This window comes from Salvelinus fontinalis, chromosome 33 (genome assembly GCF_029448725.1).
Source record: "Salvelinus fontinalis isolate EN_2023a chromosome 33, ASM2944872v1, whole genome shotgun sequence".
NCBI lineage: Eukaryota > Metazoa > Chordata > Actinopteri > Salmoniformes > Salmonidae > Salvelinus > Salvelinus fontinalis.
Window position 1 is genome coordinate 28,629,444 of NC_074697.1, and position 17,146 is coordinate 28,646,589.

At 42.1% G+C, this 17,146-nt stretch overlaps 1 protein-coding gene and 1 long non-coding RNA gene across 17 annotated transcripts in view; one reads left to right on the forward strand and one right to left on the reverse strand.

The window, feature by feature from the left end:
• Positions 1-17,146, forward strand: part of LOC129831951 (protein turtle homolog B-like) — a 77,702-nt gene that overhangs the window by 25,822 nt on the left and 34,734 nt on the right. For all 9 annotated transcript variants that reach the window (XR_008755833.1, XM_055895602.1, XM_055895603.1 and 6 more), the window contains one exon: positions 12,298-12,444. Coding sequence is in view for 8 of the 9 variants with exons in the window: in XM_055895602.1 (XP_055751577.1) it covers positions 12,298-12,444 (147 nt within the window). In the remaining variant the exon portion in view is untranslated. The remainder of the gene's footprint in view (positions 1-12,297; positions 12,445-17,146) is intronic.
• Positions 1,490-11,508, reverse strand: LOC129831953 (uncharacterized). 8 transcript variants are annotated; one of them, XR_008755840.1, is made up of 5 exons: positions 10,948-11,508; positions 5,199-10,076; positions 4,754-5,007; positions 4,000-4,071; positions 1,490-1,661 (listed from the first exon to the last, which is right to left on the reverse strand). It is a non-coding gene; the product is annotated as an uncharacterized LOC129831953 (long non-coding RNA). The 8 variants fall into 8 exon arrangements; XR_008755841.1 differs by having other exon boundaries at positions 4,300-5,007; positions 10,948-11,507; XR_008755838.1 differs by having other exon boundaries at positions 4,000-5,007; positions 5,199-9,468; positions 9,909-10,076; positions 10,948-11,505.

The window sequence follows — 17,146 nt, forward strand, 5'->3', positions numbered from 1 at the left end:
TTTAAAGAACTGAACGTTTAGCTGCATGGCTTTCTTTAGCTCTACTCTCCTCTCCTCTCTCTACAGCTATTGCAGCAGTGCAATGGATCGAAGCCTATGTGTGATATTAATAAACCCAGAGGGCAATATCCACTGTAGGCAGCAGTAGTGTTAGATTACAGTGTGTGTGAATGCCCTGGAAGGGCTGGTCCTGATGTGTACATAGTATTGTTAATTCTGTTTACAGCACGCCTCTCACTCGGTGACAGATTGAACCTGAGGTCGATCCCTACCCTTCACGCCACCACCTACCCTACTCAGCACTTCATCACCCAGGCTAAAATAGACATGACTTTTAAAGCCTCGCCTTTTTACTGCAGGACTGCAGTCTCCCTCTTTCCTCTACCCTCTTCCCTTTGCCTTATCGATTTCCTGCTCAACAAAAACCCGCCGTTTTTTTCGTCAGTTATGGCAGCCATCCCAGTAAAAGGCTATCTATCGCATCTATATGCAGCGCTACTGGAAGAGCAATCCAGCCCGCCCTCCACGCCAATATGTTTTCCTGACGTTCAAAATGAACAAACAAGAAACAGTACTTACAGTACAAACCGTATATACATTTCAAAGTTTGGAAAAGGATCTTTGTCGCAGGGCACAGCTCTAACAGAGGAGAGTTTCAGTCAGTTCATCTGGCTCGACTGTCAGGGCTGTAGCAGAAGCCGTGTGGATGCAGTGGATTGGAAGCTGTGAGACAGATTTCAGCATGCCTGGTTTACTCAACTTCTCTCATCCTCTGTGACATGACTTCCTACTATGAGATTTCCTATTAATCTCCCGAGCCTTCAAAGAAAAGTCAGTCTTTTTCACTATTGACACTAAGTGCTTTCCTTTTCCAAGCCCTGTGCTTCATCAGGTAGCTGTGGGGAGCTTGGAACAGGGTTGCCAGGTCAAGCAAAAATTCTAGCCAAATGACCACACAAAACCTGCCCAAAAGGCCTGAAAACTAGCCAATTATTTATTTTTTCACAGCAAGATAGGAATTGCCATATCTATACAATAAACCATTTTTCCATAACGTTATCGAGACAATTAAGAACAAATATCATAGTAAGTTGAGACGACCGTTACAAAATAATAATTATTAATAATAATAAATAATTACGTAATAAAGGAATTTGTATATGTGACAAGAGAAAATATAATTTGCCCTGATTAAACTCGCCAGATCATTTTCCATCAATGGATGTCGCTTTAACTCGCTTGACTGGTATGATAAAGAAATAAGGCTACAGTAGCCTAGACAAGATGTAGGCAAGATGTAAACTGAACGATTTAGCAGTTTGCTTAGTTCAAATTAACAGACTGATTTAATCAACATGAATAGTGAGGCGATTTCGCAATAGTAAATGCTTGTTTCCTCAATTTCCTGCTGGAATAGGCTACTGAGGATGGGGTCATAATTTCAATCACTGAATTAAATATGAATAATATGTATATGAACTGAATATGCTTGTCAACAACAGCCAGTTTTTATTTTTTACATTCAGTGTTACCCAAATATTCTCTCAGTTCATCACAATTACATAATAGTGTCTCTAGTCGGCCCGGAGGTTATCTTAAGAGTGGGTGAGGTGGCGATGATGGGACTGGGGGTTGGCATCCTCTCTCTCATCAAAACATATCTGCAGATGGAGAGAAAGAGCATGTTTAAGCCTTGTTTTTATTTTTATTCTAACATTGTTAGTCATCATAATCATCAGGAGGTGACATGCAAAACTGACCTTGGATCATTAACTCTGGGACTACTGAATCTCTATGTCACGCCCTGACCTTAGAGATCTTTTTTATGTCTCTATTTTGGTTTGATCAGGGCGTGAGTTGGGGTGGGCATTCTATGTTTTTATTCTATGTTTTCTATTTCTATGTGTTTGGCCGGGTGTGGTTCTCAATCAGAGGCAGCTGTCTATTGTTGTCTTTGATTGAGAAGCATACTTAGGTAGCCTTTTCCCACCTGTGTTTTGTGGGTAGTTGTTTTCTGTCTTTGTGTCTGTACCAGACAGGACTGTTTCGTTTAGTTTCATTCTCTTTGTTATTTTGTTTAGTGTTCTGTTTTAATAAATTAATATGAACATTTATCACGCTGCACTTTGGTCCGATGATTCCTCATCTTCAGACGACGAACGTTACAGAACTACCCACCACCAACGGACCAAGCAGCGTGGTAACGAGGAGCTGAGGGTTCAGGACTCCTGGACTTGGGAGGAGATATTGGACGGTAAGGGACCCTGGAAACAGGCTGGGGAATACCGCCCGAAAAAAGAGCTGGAGGCAGCTATAGCTGAGAGGCAGCGATTTGAGGCAAGGCAGCGCAGCAGGCACGAGAGGCAGCCCCAATTTGTTTTGGGGGGAGGCACACGGGGAGATTGGCGGAGTCAGGCGATAGACCTGAGCCAACTCCCCGTGCTTACCGGAAACAGCGTGGTACTGGTCAGGCACCGTGTTATGCGGTGAAGCTCACGGTGTCGCCAGTGCGAGCTCATAGCCCGGAGCGCTATAGGCCAGCCCCCCGCAAGTGCCATGCGAGAGTGGGCATCCAGCCAGGGCGGAATGTGCCAGCTCAGCGTGTTTGGTCTCCGGTGCGCCGTTTCGGCCTAGGGTATCCTGCGCCGGCTCTGCGTACTGCGTCTCCGGGGCGCTGGGAGGGTGCTGTTCGTCGTATGCCTGCGCTCCGCCCGTGCCGGGCTAAAGTGGGCATTGAGCCTAATGGAGAGGTGCGAGTGGTAAGCACCAGATCTCCAGTGCTCCCCCACAGCCCGGTTCGACCTGTGCCTGCACTCTGGAGGGGCCGGGCTAAAGTGGGCATTCAGCCTGGAGGAGTGGTGCCAAGGCTGCGCACCAGAGTTCCAGTGCCTCTCCACAGCCCGGTTTATCCGGTGCCTCCTCTACGCACCAGGCCTCCTGTAAGTCTCCCCAGCCTGGTGGGCCCTGTTGCAGCCCCACGCATCAGGCTGTCTCTGCGTCTCCTCCAGTCCGGACCTTCCAGCGACGCCCTCCTGTCCGAAGCTGCCAGAGTCTCCCTCCTGTCCGAAGCTGCCAGAGTCTCCCTCCTGTCCGAAGCTGCCAGAGTCTCCCTCCTGTCCGAAGCTGCCAGAGTCTCCCTCCTGTCCGAAGCTGCCAGAGTCTCCCTCCTGTCCGAAGCTGCCAGAGTCTCCCTCCTGTCCGGAGCTGCCAGAGTCTCCCTCCTGTCCGGAGCTGCCAGAGTCTCCCTCCTGTCCGGAGCTGCCAGAGTCTCCCTCCTGTCCGGAGCTGCCAGAGTCTCCCTCCTGTCCGGAGCTGCCAGTCTCCCTCCTGTCCGGAGCTGCCAGAGTCTCCCTCTTGTCCGTAGCTGCCAGAGTCGCCCTCCAGTCCGGAGTAGGCGGAGAGGGTCCCCGCTCCAGAGGCGCCACATAAGTGGGCCAAGCTTAAGGTGGAGCGGGGTCCACGTTCCGCACCAGAGCCGCCACCGCGGATAGATGCCCACCCAGACCCTCCCCTATAGGTTTAGGTTTTGCGGCCGGAGTCCGCACCTTTGGGGGGGTAATGTCACGCCCTGACCTTAGAGATCCTTTTTATGTCTCTATTTTAGTTTGGTCAGGGCGTGAGTTGGGGTGGGTGTTCTATGTTTTTATTCTATGTTTACTATTTCTATGTGTTTGGCCGGGTGTGGTTCTCAATCAGAGGCAGCTGTCTCATTGTATCTGATTGAGAACCATACTTAGGTAGCCTTTTCCCACCTGTGTTTTGTGGGTAGTTGTTTTCTGTCTTTGTGTCTGTACCAGACAGGACTGTTTCGTTTAGTTTCATTCTCTTTGTTATTTTGTTTAGTGTTCTGTTTTAATAAATTAACATGAACACTTACCACGCTGCGCTTTGGTCCGATGATTCCTCATCTTCAGACGACGAACGTTACACTATCTGTATTTCAATGTAAAGCATCTCTTTAATAATACATCCTGTTGACCTGAACAAGTGACCTCTCACCTCTGATCATGCTGTGCCCTCTATGTAGCCGGTTCAGATGCGGGAGGGGTTCACCGACATAGCTGATATAACCTAGAGAATTTAGGGAGATGAGGCAAGGGATGAAGTGAAGGAGAGATACTGTTATTGAGAAAATAAGGTAGTTAAAGAGACAGTGTTCTAACAGGAATCTGTGTGTGTGGCCTCACCTGGTGTCCACACCACACTAAGTGGCTGCATAGTACTTTATGCTGGGAAACATGAACGGGCACACCAAGACAAACAATATAGCCTAGTTATAGAAATAATGAAGTGTCTTACTATTCTCCATGGTTGGCCCTCTTGCCTATTCCTTGAAGGTGGAAGGAGCTACAGTTATACACCTGAGCCTGCTTACTGCACAACACAATCCATCAATCAGATTGATACATGAGTATGTAGGTGTGGGTTATATGGTGTCTAATTGTCCTACATTTTTCTTCAATATGGGTGATTTAAAATAGCCTGTTTTGTTTTTGTACAGACATCACACCCTTACCTAAACAGCACCCTCACCTGAGAAGTAGAAATCAAAGGGCGAGAAACTGGGAATTGAATAACTGCAGTTGACATAGCTAAGTAAATGGAAGAATACTCTAATTGCAATGTAAATGGCTCTTAAAATAGCCTTTGGTTGTGCATAGTCTATGGTGTCACCAGGTTGTGTCTATAGTCTATGGTGTCACCAGTGAACAGCACCCTCTTCTAAGAAGTAGGAGGTGAAGATCTCCCGTACACAGATTGCCTCTTGCTGCGTTGTTGGACCCCATCCTTGAAACATCCTGCAGAGCAGCAGACTTCTCCTCTGGCACACGGTGGCGAGCTGCAGATCCCCTCCTGGTCCTCGTGTCCATCCTCATGAAGTTATGCAGGACACAGGTAGCCTTCACACACCTGAATTCCTCCATGAGGCAGTCCCAGATGGCCTTGCAGTGCCCTACACGTTAACTGTAGGCAATCGTTTTGAAGGAATCTCCAGTTACAAGGTTTCTGTAGGAATGTAGAAGACAATGTAATTATTAGACTTTTACATCACCAGGTCATTGTGGATTACTGAAGTATAATATCCCTGATAACAAATCATGATAACATTGGATTGATAGATGCATATGCACACATATGTGCATGTGACAATAACAGGATCATATCAAGGATAGCATCACAAATGAATACATAAATACCACTTGAAGCTTGATGATGAGTTGATAATTTGATCCAGCTGTGCAGTGCTAAGGCAAAAACAAAAATGTGGGCATATTAGAAGAAACTATTAAAGACTACCAGACCCCACGGGATTCTCCAATTACATTGAATGAACTACAGGACAAAATACAAACCCTCCAACACAAAAAGGTCTGTGGGGTGATGGTATCCTAAATTAAATGATCAAATAAATAGACCACAAATTCCAATTGGCTATATTTAAACTTTTTAACGTCATCCTCAGTTCATCTTCCCAAATATTTGGAACCAAGGATTGATCACCCCAATCTACAAAAGTGGAGACAAATTTGACCCCAATAACGACCGGAGATATGCGTTAACAGCAACCTTGGGAAAATTCTCTGCATTATCATTAACAGCAGGCTCGTACGTTTCCTCAGCGAAAACAATGTACTGAGCAAATGTCAAATTGGCTTTTTACCAAATTACCGTACGACAGACCACGTATTCACTCTGCACACCCTAATTTACAAACAAGCCAAAACAAAGGCAAAGTCTTCTCATGCTTTGTTGATTCAAAAAATCTTTAGACTCAATTTGGCTTGAGGGTCTGCTATACAAATTGATGGAAAGTGGTGTTGAGGAAAAAACATACAACATTATAAAATCCATGTACACAACCAACAAGTGTGCTGTTAAAATTGTCGAAAAACACGCATTTCTTTCCACAGGGCTGGGGGGTGAGACAGGGATGCAGCTTAAGCCCCACCCTCTTCAACATTTAAAATATCAATGAATTGGCGAGGGCACTAGAACAGTCTGCAGCACCCGGCCTCACCCTACTAGAATCTGAAGTCAAATGTCTACTGTTTGCTGATGATCTGGTGCTTCTGTCCCCAACCAAGGAGGGCATACAGCAGCACCTAGATCTTCTGCACAGATTCTGTCAGACCTGGGCCCTAACAGTACATCTCAGTAAAACAAAAATAATGGTGTTCCAAAAAAAGTCCAGTTGCCAGGACCAAGAATACAAATTCTATCTAGACAAAAGAAGAAACAAATATATATATGTATACGGGGTGGCAGGGTAGCTTAGTGGTTAGAGCATTGGACTAGTAACCGAAAGGTTGCAAGTTCAAATCCCTGAGCTGACAAGGTACAAATCTGTCGTTCTGCCCCCCGAACAGGCAGTTAACCCACTGTTCCTAGGCCGTCATTGAAAATAAGTTTTTTTTCTTAACTGACTAGCCTGGTTAAATAAAATAATAATAAAAAACAATAAAAAACACATACCTCGACCTAAACATCAGCTCCAAAATACTTCAATCAGTTATAGAACCCATTGTCACATGGAATGACGCTGGAGAGACGAAGCAGGTACGGGGAGCAGATGTGACACCCATTGCCCTTTATGGTTGTGAGGTCTGCGGTCCGCTCCCTAACCAATAATTCACAAAATGGAACAAACACCAAATTGAGACTGCATGCAGAATTCTGCAAAAAATATCCTCAGTGTACATCGTAAAACACCAAATAATGCATGCAGAGCAGAATTAGGCCGATACCTGCTAATAATCAAAATCCAGAAAAGAGCCGTTCGATTCTACAACCACTTAAAAATGTAGTCGGCCATTGCTAATCCATATATTTTTTTGTACATATTCTTATTCATTCCTTTACACTTGTGTGTATAAGGTAGTTGTTGTGAAATTGTTAGATTACTTGTTAGATATTACTGCATGGTCGGAACTAGAAGCACAAGCATTTCGCTACACTCGCATTAACATCTGCTAACCATGTGTATGTGACAAATAAAATTTGATTTGGTTTGATTTAAGCCCTGTATACCTGCTTCTAACATGTGTCCTGCATCCTGATCTTGTCCATTTACACCTATAAGATCTGATCACAGTCAGACCCCAATGCGTCTTTTAATCATGTACACCTATTGAAAAATGTGGGCTAAAACACAATGTGCAGGACAAAGGATACATGTTAAAAACAGGTATAAGTAAGGGCTTTACCTTTACTTAATATCCATCCCGGATCCGAGAGCATCCTCATCAAAAAAGCTGACTAGCATAGCCTAGCCTAACGGGACAGGGATATCATATAATATAATTTTCATGAAATCACAAGTCCAATACAGAAAATGAAAGATAAACATCTTGTGAATCCAGCCATCATTTCCGATTTTTAAAATGTTTTACAGCGAAAACACAATATGTATTTCTATTAGCTAACCACAATAGCCAAAGACTCAACCGCATATTTTCACCATGTTTCTACCGCATAGGTAGCTATCACAAAACCGACCAAATAGACATATAATTAGTCACTAACCAAGAAACAACTTCATCAGATGACAGTCTTATAACATGTTATACAATAAATTTATGTTTTGTTCGAAAATGTGCATATTTGAGGTATAAATCATAGTTTTACATTGCAGCTACCATCAAAAATATCACCAAAGCAGCCAGAATAATTACAGAGAGCAACGTGAAATACCTAAATACTCATCATAAAACATTTATGAAAAATACATGGTGTACAGCAAATGAAAGATAAACATCTTGTGAATCCAGCCAATATTTCCGATTTTTTTAAAGTGTTTTACAGCGAAAACACAATATAGCATTATATTAGCTTACCACAATAGCCAAACACACAACCGCATTTATTCACCGCATAGATATCTTTTGCTGTTTTTTTGCGAATGCTATCAAATTAATCACTAACCTTGAACAACTTCATCAGATGACAGTCTTCTAACATCAGGTTATACAATACACCTATGTTTTGTTCGCAAATGTGTATATTTAGAGCTGCAAACCGTGGTTATACATTGTGAAAATGTAGCAACATTTCCCCAGAATGTCAGGAGCTATTTTGGACACTCACCTAATCTGACCAAAGAACTCATCATAAACTTTACAAAAAAATACTTGTTGTATGGCAAATAAAAGACACACTGGTTCTTAATGCAACCGCCGTGTTAGATTTTTAAAAATAACTTTACCATAACAAACAGCTTGCATTATTGCGAGACTGCGGCCGCCAAAACGGCGGAGAATAGAAATAACATTTCCCACAGAAATACGAAATAACATCATAACTTGTTCTTACTTTTGCTGAGCTTCCATCAGAATCTTGTACAAGGAGTCCTATTTCCAGAATAAATCGTTGTTTGGTTTTAGAATGTCCTTTTCTCCTGTCGAATTCGCGCCACAATGCTAGCCAATGTTGATGACGTTCCCAGTTTCTCTCGACGCAAAGAACGGAAAACTCCAAAAGTCCCAATAAACGTTAAATAATCTGATAAAACTCGGTTGAAAAAACATACTTTACGAAGTTATTATCACATGTATCAAATAAAATCAGAGCCGGAGATATTAGCCGTGTATACCGAACGCTTATCAGAAGACAATGTGGAGGTGCTTCGCGCGCCTAGGTAGAGAAAGGAAATTCCTGACCTGCCACTCCAAAAGCTCTTGTTCGACCTCAGATCAAGCTAGACACCCCATTCCACCTTCCACTGCCTGTTGACATCTAGTGGAAGGCGTATGAAGTGCATGTATATCGATAAATATAAGCCAGTTGAATAGGCAGGCCCTGGAACAGAGCCTCGTTTTCAGATTTTTCACTTCCTGTATGGAAGTTTGCTGCAAAATTAGTTCTGTTTTACTCACAGATATAATTCAAACAGTTTTAGAAACTTGAGAGTGTTTTCTATCCAATAGTAATAATAATATGCATATTGTATGATCTAGAATAGAGTACGAGGCAGTTTAATTTGGGCACGATTTTTTCCAAAGTGAAAATAGGTACTAAACACTTATCCCACGGGACACCAGTACAAAAAAGTATGAAAATGTATGCACTCACTACTGTAAGTCGCTCTGGATAAGAGTGTCTGCTGAATAACTAAAATGAGAGATAATATAAAATAGAATATAATATAGAATATAATAGAAAATATGAAGAAAACATTTTTACAGTGTAATCACACATTTAGTCCACCAAGTAGTTTTTTTAGTTGTTTAAGAAAACAAAAAGTGCAGCTAGGTGCAATAAACCCACATATCAGACATGGCCCTCACTTTGTGCTGAATTTTAAAGTCTTCATGTATTTCACTTAACTTGGCAGTAATCACATCATACTGTAGGTATGACGTCCTCTCAGTCTTGCACAAGCGAAAGCAGCTGACTCCCTCTCCAAGGTGTCCTCCTCGATCCAGTGGCATGTCAGGCTGAAGAAGCATCTGTTATGGGCAGACCAGATGTCTGCTGTGCAGGGGTGGAAAATGTACTCAATTGTCATACTTGAGAAAAAGTAAAGATACCTTCATAGAAAATGACTCAAGTAAAAGTGACCCAGTAAAATACTACTTGAGTAAAAGTCTAAAAGTATTTGGTTTTAAATATACTTAAGTATAAAAAGTAAATGGAATTGTTAAAATGTAGTACTTAAGTAGTACTTTAAAGAATTTTTACTTTACACCACTGCTGCTGTGGTGCAGACTGACTTTATGCTCTGGAGTTTGGTGGAGAGAGCTTCTTTCATGGACTCAAATTCCTTTTCTATCCGATGCATCAAAGTCTTTCTACACATAACTTTTCTCCCACCACTGATTCCTTCTACTAGCTTGGGGGAATGAAGGCACCTCTACTAGTGAAAAGGGTTGCACATCCTCTATGATGAAGTCAAATACCCAGTGATTAACCTGGCTTTGTTAGGTGTGTGGTTCTTCTAGTTATAGTTTTGCTTGTTTCAATGGTGTACAAGATGTCCCTTTTTGGCCATCTGCAGATGGCTGTGCATCTCTCCACTCCTCCATGTCATCTGGTTGCCTTTTCCTGCTCAGGGTCTTCCATTGATTGTTATGCATCCTCTGAAAAAACAAAATGTAATCACTTAACTATGACAATACAGTATAAGTAAAATAACAGTGGAGTGAGAAGCTTGTTATTGTTTCAATTAAGGATTGTAGCTTTACCCAAATTTTGTCCAACCTTTTGAAACTTATGTTTCACTTTCTATAGCCTGCCCCTATCTCATAAACACAGGGCTGGGGTTGGAACATGTAACCACTCACATATGGACAAAGCTGTGAATGCAAACAATGATGTCTATGGTGGTTTATATTTTTTGTATAGAAATACTCAAATATTTATTTGGGTTGAAAAAAACTATTAAACAGCAGAAATACTGCAGTGTGGCTTTCTTGATTTGGGTAGCATGGTACTCTGAAACCATAGCTAGCTAGCTAGCTAACTAAGTTAGCAACAACCCTGACAGTAAGCATCTTGTAATGTTGGGTTACAGAGTGCAACTAACGTTAACTTTCAAAACGTTATTTTTTTGTACTTTTGATTTAGCTAGCTAGCTAGGCTATGTAGCCCAGTGGATTTCACCCAACTATCTACAACTGATTTGTCTTAGTTAAAATAGATTTCATTAAATTGTTAACAAATTAGCACAATAGCATACTTGCTATAATATCTTGCTAAGTACAGTAGCTAGCAACCGACAGAGCAACCTTAAGTGAGCAGCATACCACATAGTGTAGGACAGTTGGCAAGCAAATTAGCAAACTAAACAGGCTAGCTAGCTAGAAATCTGACTAAGTAGCTAGCTAGTACTCTCTGAAATCTCCGACCTATATCGGAAGATTGGTAACATTGTGAAGACAACCTGTCTGTCTCTAGAGACTAGCTAGCTAAGCAAGATAACGATCCACACCTCCCAATCGTAATCCTTACATCCAAGTGTTTCTTCAGGTTCGAAGTCGAGTCTCTGGATATCGACAGCAGCTTTACCGTGGGAAAACATAGTTTGCATTGAACTGTTACATTACTGCCCCTTTCTTCTCTGAACACACTGTTCTTTGAAAATGCCATCCAAAAAAATGTACTGCATGGGGTTGGGGTAATGCGCTGCATTGGCGCGCCATACCCTTTTCCTTTGTGACTGTGTATGTTGCTCAGACGGTAAGATCAAAGAGGTACTTTTTCAGTTAATTATATGATTGACGTTAATATGAAAGGAAAAAAAATATTCTGAAAATATCCCTTCTAAATTTGAAAGTAATCCTAGAAGTAATTATCTACTTAAAACATTTTTTTTTGCTGGTATTGTAACGGTTTACAGTTATTTTTTGTAATCCATTACATGTTCGTTCTGATATTTCAACCTGTGTGTCCTGATCGCGTCTGGTGTGGATGGACAAAATCAACATGCGCGCAATGCCCCGGTCTAGTCAGCATGTTAGAAATAGCCCAAAAACCTGCAACCCATGACCAATACATTTTCAACTGCAACATCGTTTTCAAGGTAGCCCAATTTGGTGGGAAAACTGCAAACATGACAACACTGGCTGGGGAGAGACAGAGAGAGGTGGGGTGGGGGGCAAGGGAAAGAAAGAGATAAAAAAAAATAGAGAGAGAGAGTAAGAGATGGAGAGGAGAGGAGAACCTTAGCTGGGAAGCTTCTAGACGAGAGAGAGCAAGAGATATTGCCCTCCAGGTAATGTTATCTATTAATCCTAATACTGGGAGGCAGCTCTCTTCTGGCCAGGTTCTGTTTGTAGTTTGTTTATTGTGAGAGGTTGTGAAGTAGTAGGAATTGGGAACAGCTCAAATTCAAATCCAATAATTTTCATTTTGGGTCAAATCAAATCCCCCTGACCTTGGTATTCGCATTAGCATTCTTTATATTAAAGCCATCTGTAATCAAACTGGATAGGTTAGGGGGTATCTAACAGCACAATCCAAGGCCACTGTCTTACCAAATGAACCTGCTCAGAGACACAGAGAAGATGCTGTTGGCAGAGCAGCTACGTATTTGCCAGCTGTGTGATTTCTGTGTCAGCGCTATGTCAGTATGCTGGTGTGTGTTGGCGGTGTGATACTGTAGTGTCATTAATTAATTGAACAGTCAGTGGAATAATGAAAGAGCTGTGTAAGCGTCATCAATGTTTAGATATGCGCATCACACTGATTCATGGTGCTCTTTGGGTACACTGGCGGCTATGTTGGGTGTACCATTTGGATCAACTAAAATTCTATGGTCCTGACTCCTGACCCTACCTTTGTTCTTCTCTCCCACCCCAGGTAGAGCCAGCCTGCACGGGAAGGCGTCTCTTCAGATCGACCCAGTGCGCTCAGAAGACCAGGGCTGGTACGAGTGTAGGGTCCTGATGTTGGAGCAGCAGTACAACACCTTCCACAATGGCAGCTGGGTGCAGCTCACAGTCAATGGTGAGTCGCTGGCTGCATCCTAAATAGCAGCCTATTCCCTATCTATTGCACAACTTTTGACCAGGGCCCATAGGGCTCTGGTCAAAAGTAGTGCACTATAAAGGGAATAGGGTGCCATTTGCTTCACTTCACTGTTACTTTACTGTCAGCACCAACAGATTGGAGTGTGGTAAGTGTGGTTTGGGATTGTGACCAATATGGAGAATGGGTTTCTACAGTGTAATCTCGTCAGATGTGTGTGCTCGAGTGATTCATGACAATGTTCACCTCATAGCTTGCTAACATTCCAAGCCGCCACGGTTTTCATTGTTTTACCTCAGATAGCTTTACTATAGCTAACTACATTCTGAATATTTTGTCAGAACATTCCTTCTCTCTGACTCGACAGTCAGATACAGTAGAGGTGACAATGACTTGTCTGTCTGAGATTTCAGATTTACTGTGTGCCTGCTGATTTGTTTTATCACTTGTCCAGTCCCATGTTTGGCTTTTTACTAATTGTATGTGGTACTGTACAATCATTTGTTGGAACTCACAGTTGGAACTTTTAGAAGGTTGAATAATGTTCTAATTGTAGACATTCAGTTACATAGCATTATTTAAATATTCTCCATGTAATGTTAATGGGGTGCTAACATGGCTGTCATAGAATGTTGAAGTATCATGCAGAAACTTCAATGTCCTAACTCTCTAAATGCATGGCTCTGTTCAAGACCATCTAGAGTCAAGTTACAATGATGCCCATGATCTTTACTATTTTATCTTCTGAAAACCAAATCAGTTTTATATTCGTATTTTCTGATGGGTTCTGATTGTATTCATGTTTTCAGATCTTATAATAGACAATAAAAAATACTTGTCTTGGAGAAATGTAATGGAATTTAATTGCAGGTTGCCATATTTAATTCAGTTTGCAGGGCAGCGGATGCTAAATTGTAGCTGCTGCATATCTGTCCATTCCAATTATTTTGGTCTCTGCTGGTGTTATTGAGATACAATATATCTCCCATTTGGCCATCCTCCGGATGGATAGAGGTGGGTAGTTATTTCTCCATACGATGCAAGCATTTGAAAATAATGGGCTCAACCAAATGCAGTGGTTTCCTTAGTCATGTTTTAACATGAAACCTCCAGAAAGACACCTCACAAGGACTGAAGATATTATTAGTGTGACGGTTTGCAGTTTATACTGTCAGATTCACACACAAAATATATTTTCGGTGTGTCAACTTATGCTCACTGTCTGTGTGAGGCTCATTCATATTCTCATCATGAACTTTCTAATCTGTAACTGATTGTATATGCATATACACTATGCTTGACATTGGATGAGGTTCAACATATGTTCACTGTAAACCTAATGGTCACTACGAAACTGAAAAGGTAACGATCAAGAAGAGGGAGACTACCAATGTGTCAGTGTGTGCAAGCTTGCATCTACACTCTGTGTATTTGTGTTTGAGATCATTGCATGTGTATAAGGGTACGTTTGCGTTTGGCTGTGGCTAAATGAGTTCTCTATCTGCTGAGTTACACTCGCGGTTGCCCTGCCAGGGAGTGTCACCTGCGGAGCCTCTAGGGGGGCGGGAGGGAGTGTGTGAACATCTGTGTGTGTTTGGTTTGAATGGCTTTCTGTGCAAGCCGGGCGGCACACTGCATCTCTATGGCCGGCCTCATCAGTGTTCACGCTCAACTCACTCACTCACTCACTCACTCACTCACTCACTCACTCACTCACTCACTCACTCACTCACTCACTCGCCTATGCTCTCCACCTCTCCTACTCCCAGTCCTTTACACTATCAATGAGTTGTCTGGATAATATGTTTGATGTGTCTTTATCCTGTGTGTTGGAACCAGTTTTTGGTGTCTGAGTTCATATAAAACAAGTCTAAAACATTTTGTTTGTCCATACTTTGTTTACAGCAGTGTAATAGCAAAGGTGCAGGGCATAAGGGTACTGCCTTGTTTTCCCAATTGGGGACTGTTGGGGCTGAACCTGAAGCCAAGCTCTCATGTCTACTGAAAGAGCCAGAGCAAAATAGCTGGCAGTGTTTGTGCTTGTTTTGAGACATCTGTGTGTTGAATTGACATTCAGAGGCCTCATCATGGCTGTATGTCCCCTCAAAGGGCCTCTGTTGGGAAGGCAGGTGCTCTCCTGGCCAGGCTTCATCACAGATACTAAAGGCAGCCATTTCCTGGGGCCAGTGGAATCTACATATGATACACTCCCTGCTTTGACTTCCTGTTTGTTGCCCTGTACTTCCTGCCAAAAGGAGAGAGGATTCATGCCCACTCAGTGGCAGGTGTCAGATGGCAAGAACTTGTGCCCGAAAGACAGAGAGGCCACTGTGATGCCTCTCCTCTCCTCTTCTCACCCTCTCCTCTCTTCTTAGTTTAGTATCAGTTAACAGTATGCTAATAAATCAGCAGCTTTTGGATAGAGTGAGAGAATACGTCAGTTAGAGAAACAGTGAGTGATAGATTGTGCATGTCAACTCACACAGCTGCAGTAACTTCAGAGACAAATAGTCTGAAGGGGATCCCTTGTTGCCTTGAGTGAAAATGGTTGTTGGGTTGCGGATGGAAAGTAGAGTACAGTAAACAGTAAAGAGCTAAATATATGCTGCAATTCAATAAAAATGCATCATGATCCTTTCGTGCTGTAAGTAGTAGTCCTCAGGGAAAAGACGCTCTCTCACCCACTCTGGCTGGCTCTGTACTGTAAATGTTCATTTTGTCTGAAATCTGCTCATAAAGGGAAATCAAAGAAAAACGGTGTAAAAACTGTGCATCCCCGAAGCGCAGTCTTCCAGGGAGCGGGAGAAAGAGAGATGGCGAGAATGAGCGAGAAAGGGAGGAAGGCAGAGAATCAGAGTGAGGAGGAGAGGAGAGAGAAGGAGAGATGTCGGTGAGCAGGTATGGAGCTCTAAGGAGGCCATCTGCTCGTGTGGAAAGGTCTACAGATGGGAGTGGTGTGAAAACAAAAGCATCTGAATCCAGGAATATAGGAGACGTGAAAATTAGGAAAGTAAGGCGAGATTGTGATGCTCGACTTGGCTTTTTGTAGAACATCTCCCAAGTTCCCCACTTGATGACACTTACGTACTGATGTGTTATACCTGATGGGCGGAAAGAACTCCCCTGTCAACCATTCCGCTCACAGTAAATGCCACCTGCTTGCCACCTACTTAGTGTAAATTAATGTTAGGTCATCTAAACCACATTATAGATGTGAATCAAAGATGTAGACCTGTTAATAGAAAATAATCTACACCACAATCCACAAAATGGTTGCCGATAAAGCACACTTGTATTGTAAATCACTACAAAACCAGAGGGGGTTGCTTACAAATGTGCAGAAAGGAATATATTCTAGTATACTTGCAGAATGATAATACCCAAAGCAGTCATTGAGAGAATGCCTAGAACAGCTGTTAAAGAGATTGAACGGGATCTTAAGCACATTCATATCATATTATACGATTCAGTAGGACGTAACATATCAATGGAAATGGAGGATGTTGTGCACAATTTTCGAGGACCTGTTTTGGCGCGTGAGCGCTACTTTCAAAACTACTGGCTGAAATTGCATCACTTTAAGAAGTTCCTTAATGATAGTCACTGGTTGTCTCTATACAGGAGCATTGTGCAGTGAGGGGCCAAGATGGAGAGGCAGATGTCTAGAGATGCTAATTGGTGTGTTTGTTTACTCCACACAATGTGTGTGTGCAGTTAGAAGTCAAGACAAGACTCTCATTGGCTAGCCATGAGAGAGTGTGATCCTCTCTTCAGCTGAGTTTAGTTCAAGTTTTATTGTCACATACACAAGTACGGTGAAATACTTAACTTGCGAGCTCAACCCAACAGTACAGTAATCAATGTCTAAAATAATAAAGCTAATAAAATACAAAAATACAAAAATATACTGTATATAATAAAGAAAACATGAGAAATAAGAGAAGAAGCTATATAGAGGGTCAAGGCCAATACCACATTTACAATGTGCAGGGATAATGGAGTAATTTGAGGTAGATATGTACATGTAGGCGGGGATTAGGAGAAAGTGACTGGTAGCAGGATAAATAATTGTAATAGTAAACAGTATGGCAGCCGCATAAGTGGTAGGTAGATGGGTGGGTGTGGGTGTGTGTTTGTGTGTGTGTAAGTGTTTGAGTGTGTGAGAGTGTCAGTATTAGGCGTGATAGGTGGATATACATGTAAACATGGCTGTAAACAGGAATATATAAATACTTATGGTAATAACTTGTGGTAATATATACAGTGCCTTAAGAAAGTATTACCCCTTGACTTATTCCACATTTTGTTGTGTTACAGCCTGAATTCAAAATGGATTAAATATTTTTTTTCCCTCACCAATCTACACACAATACCCAATAATGACAAAGTAAAAACATGTGTTTTTTTCTTTTTGATAACTTATTGAAAGTGAAGTGCAGAAATATCTAATTTGCACAACTATTCATACCCCTGAGTCAATACTTTGTAAAATCACATTTGGCAGCGATTACAGCTGTGTGTCTTTCTCGATACATCTCGAAGAGCTTTCCACACCTGAATTCTGCAACATTAGCCCATTATTATTTTCAAAATTCTTCAAGCCATAGATTTTCAAGTAGATTTAAGTCAAAATTGTAACTCAGCCACTCAGGAACATTACCTGTCTTCTTGGTAAGCAACT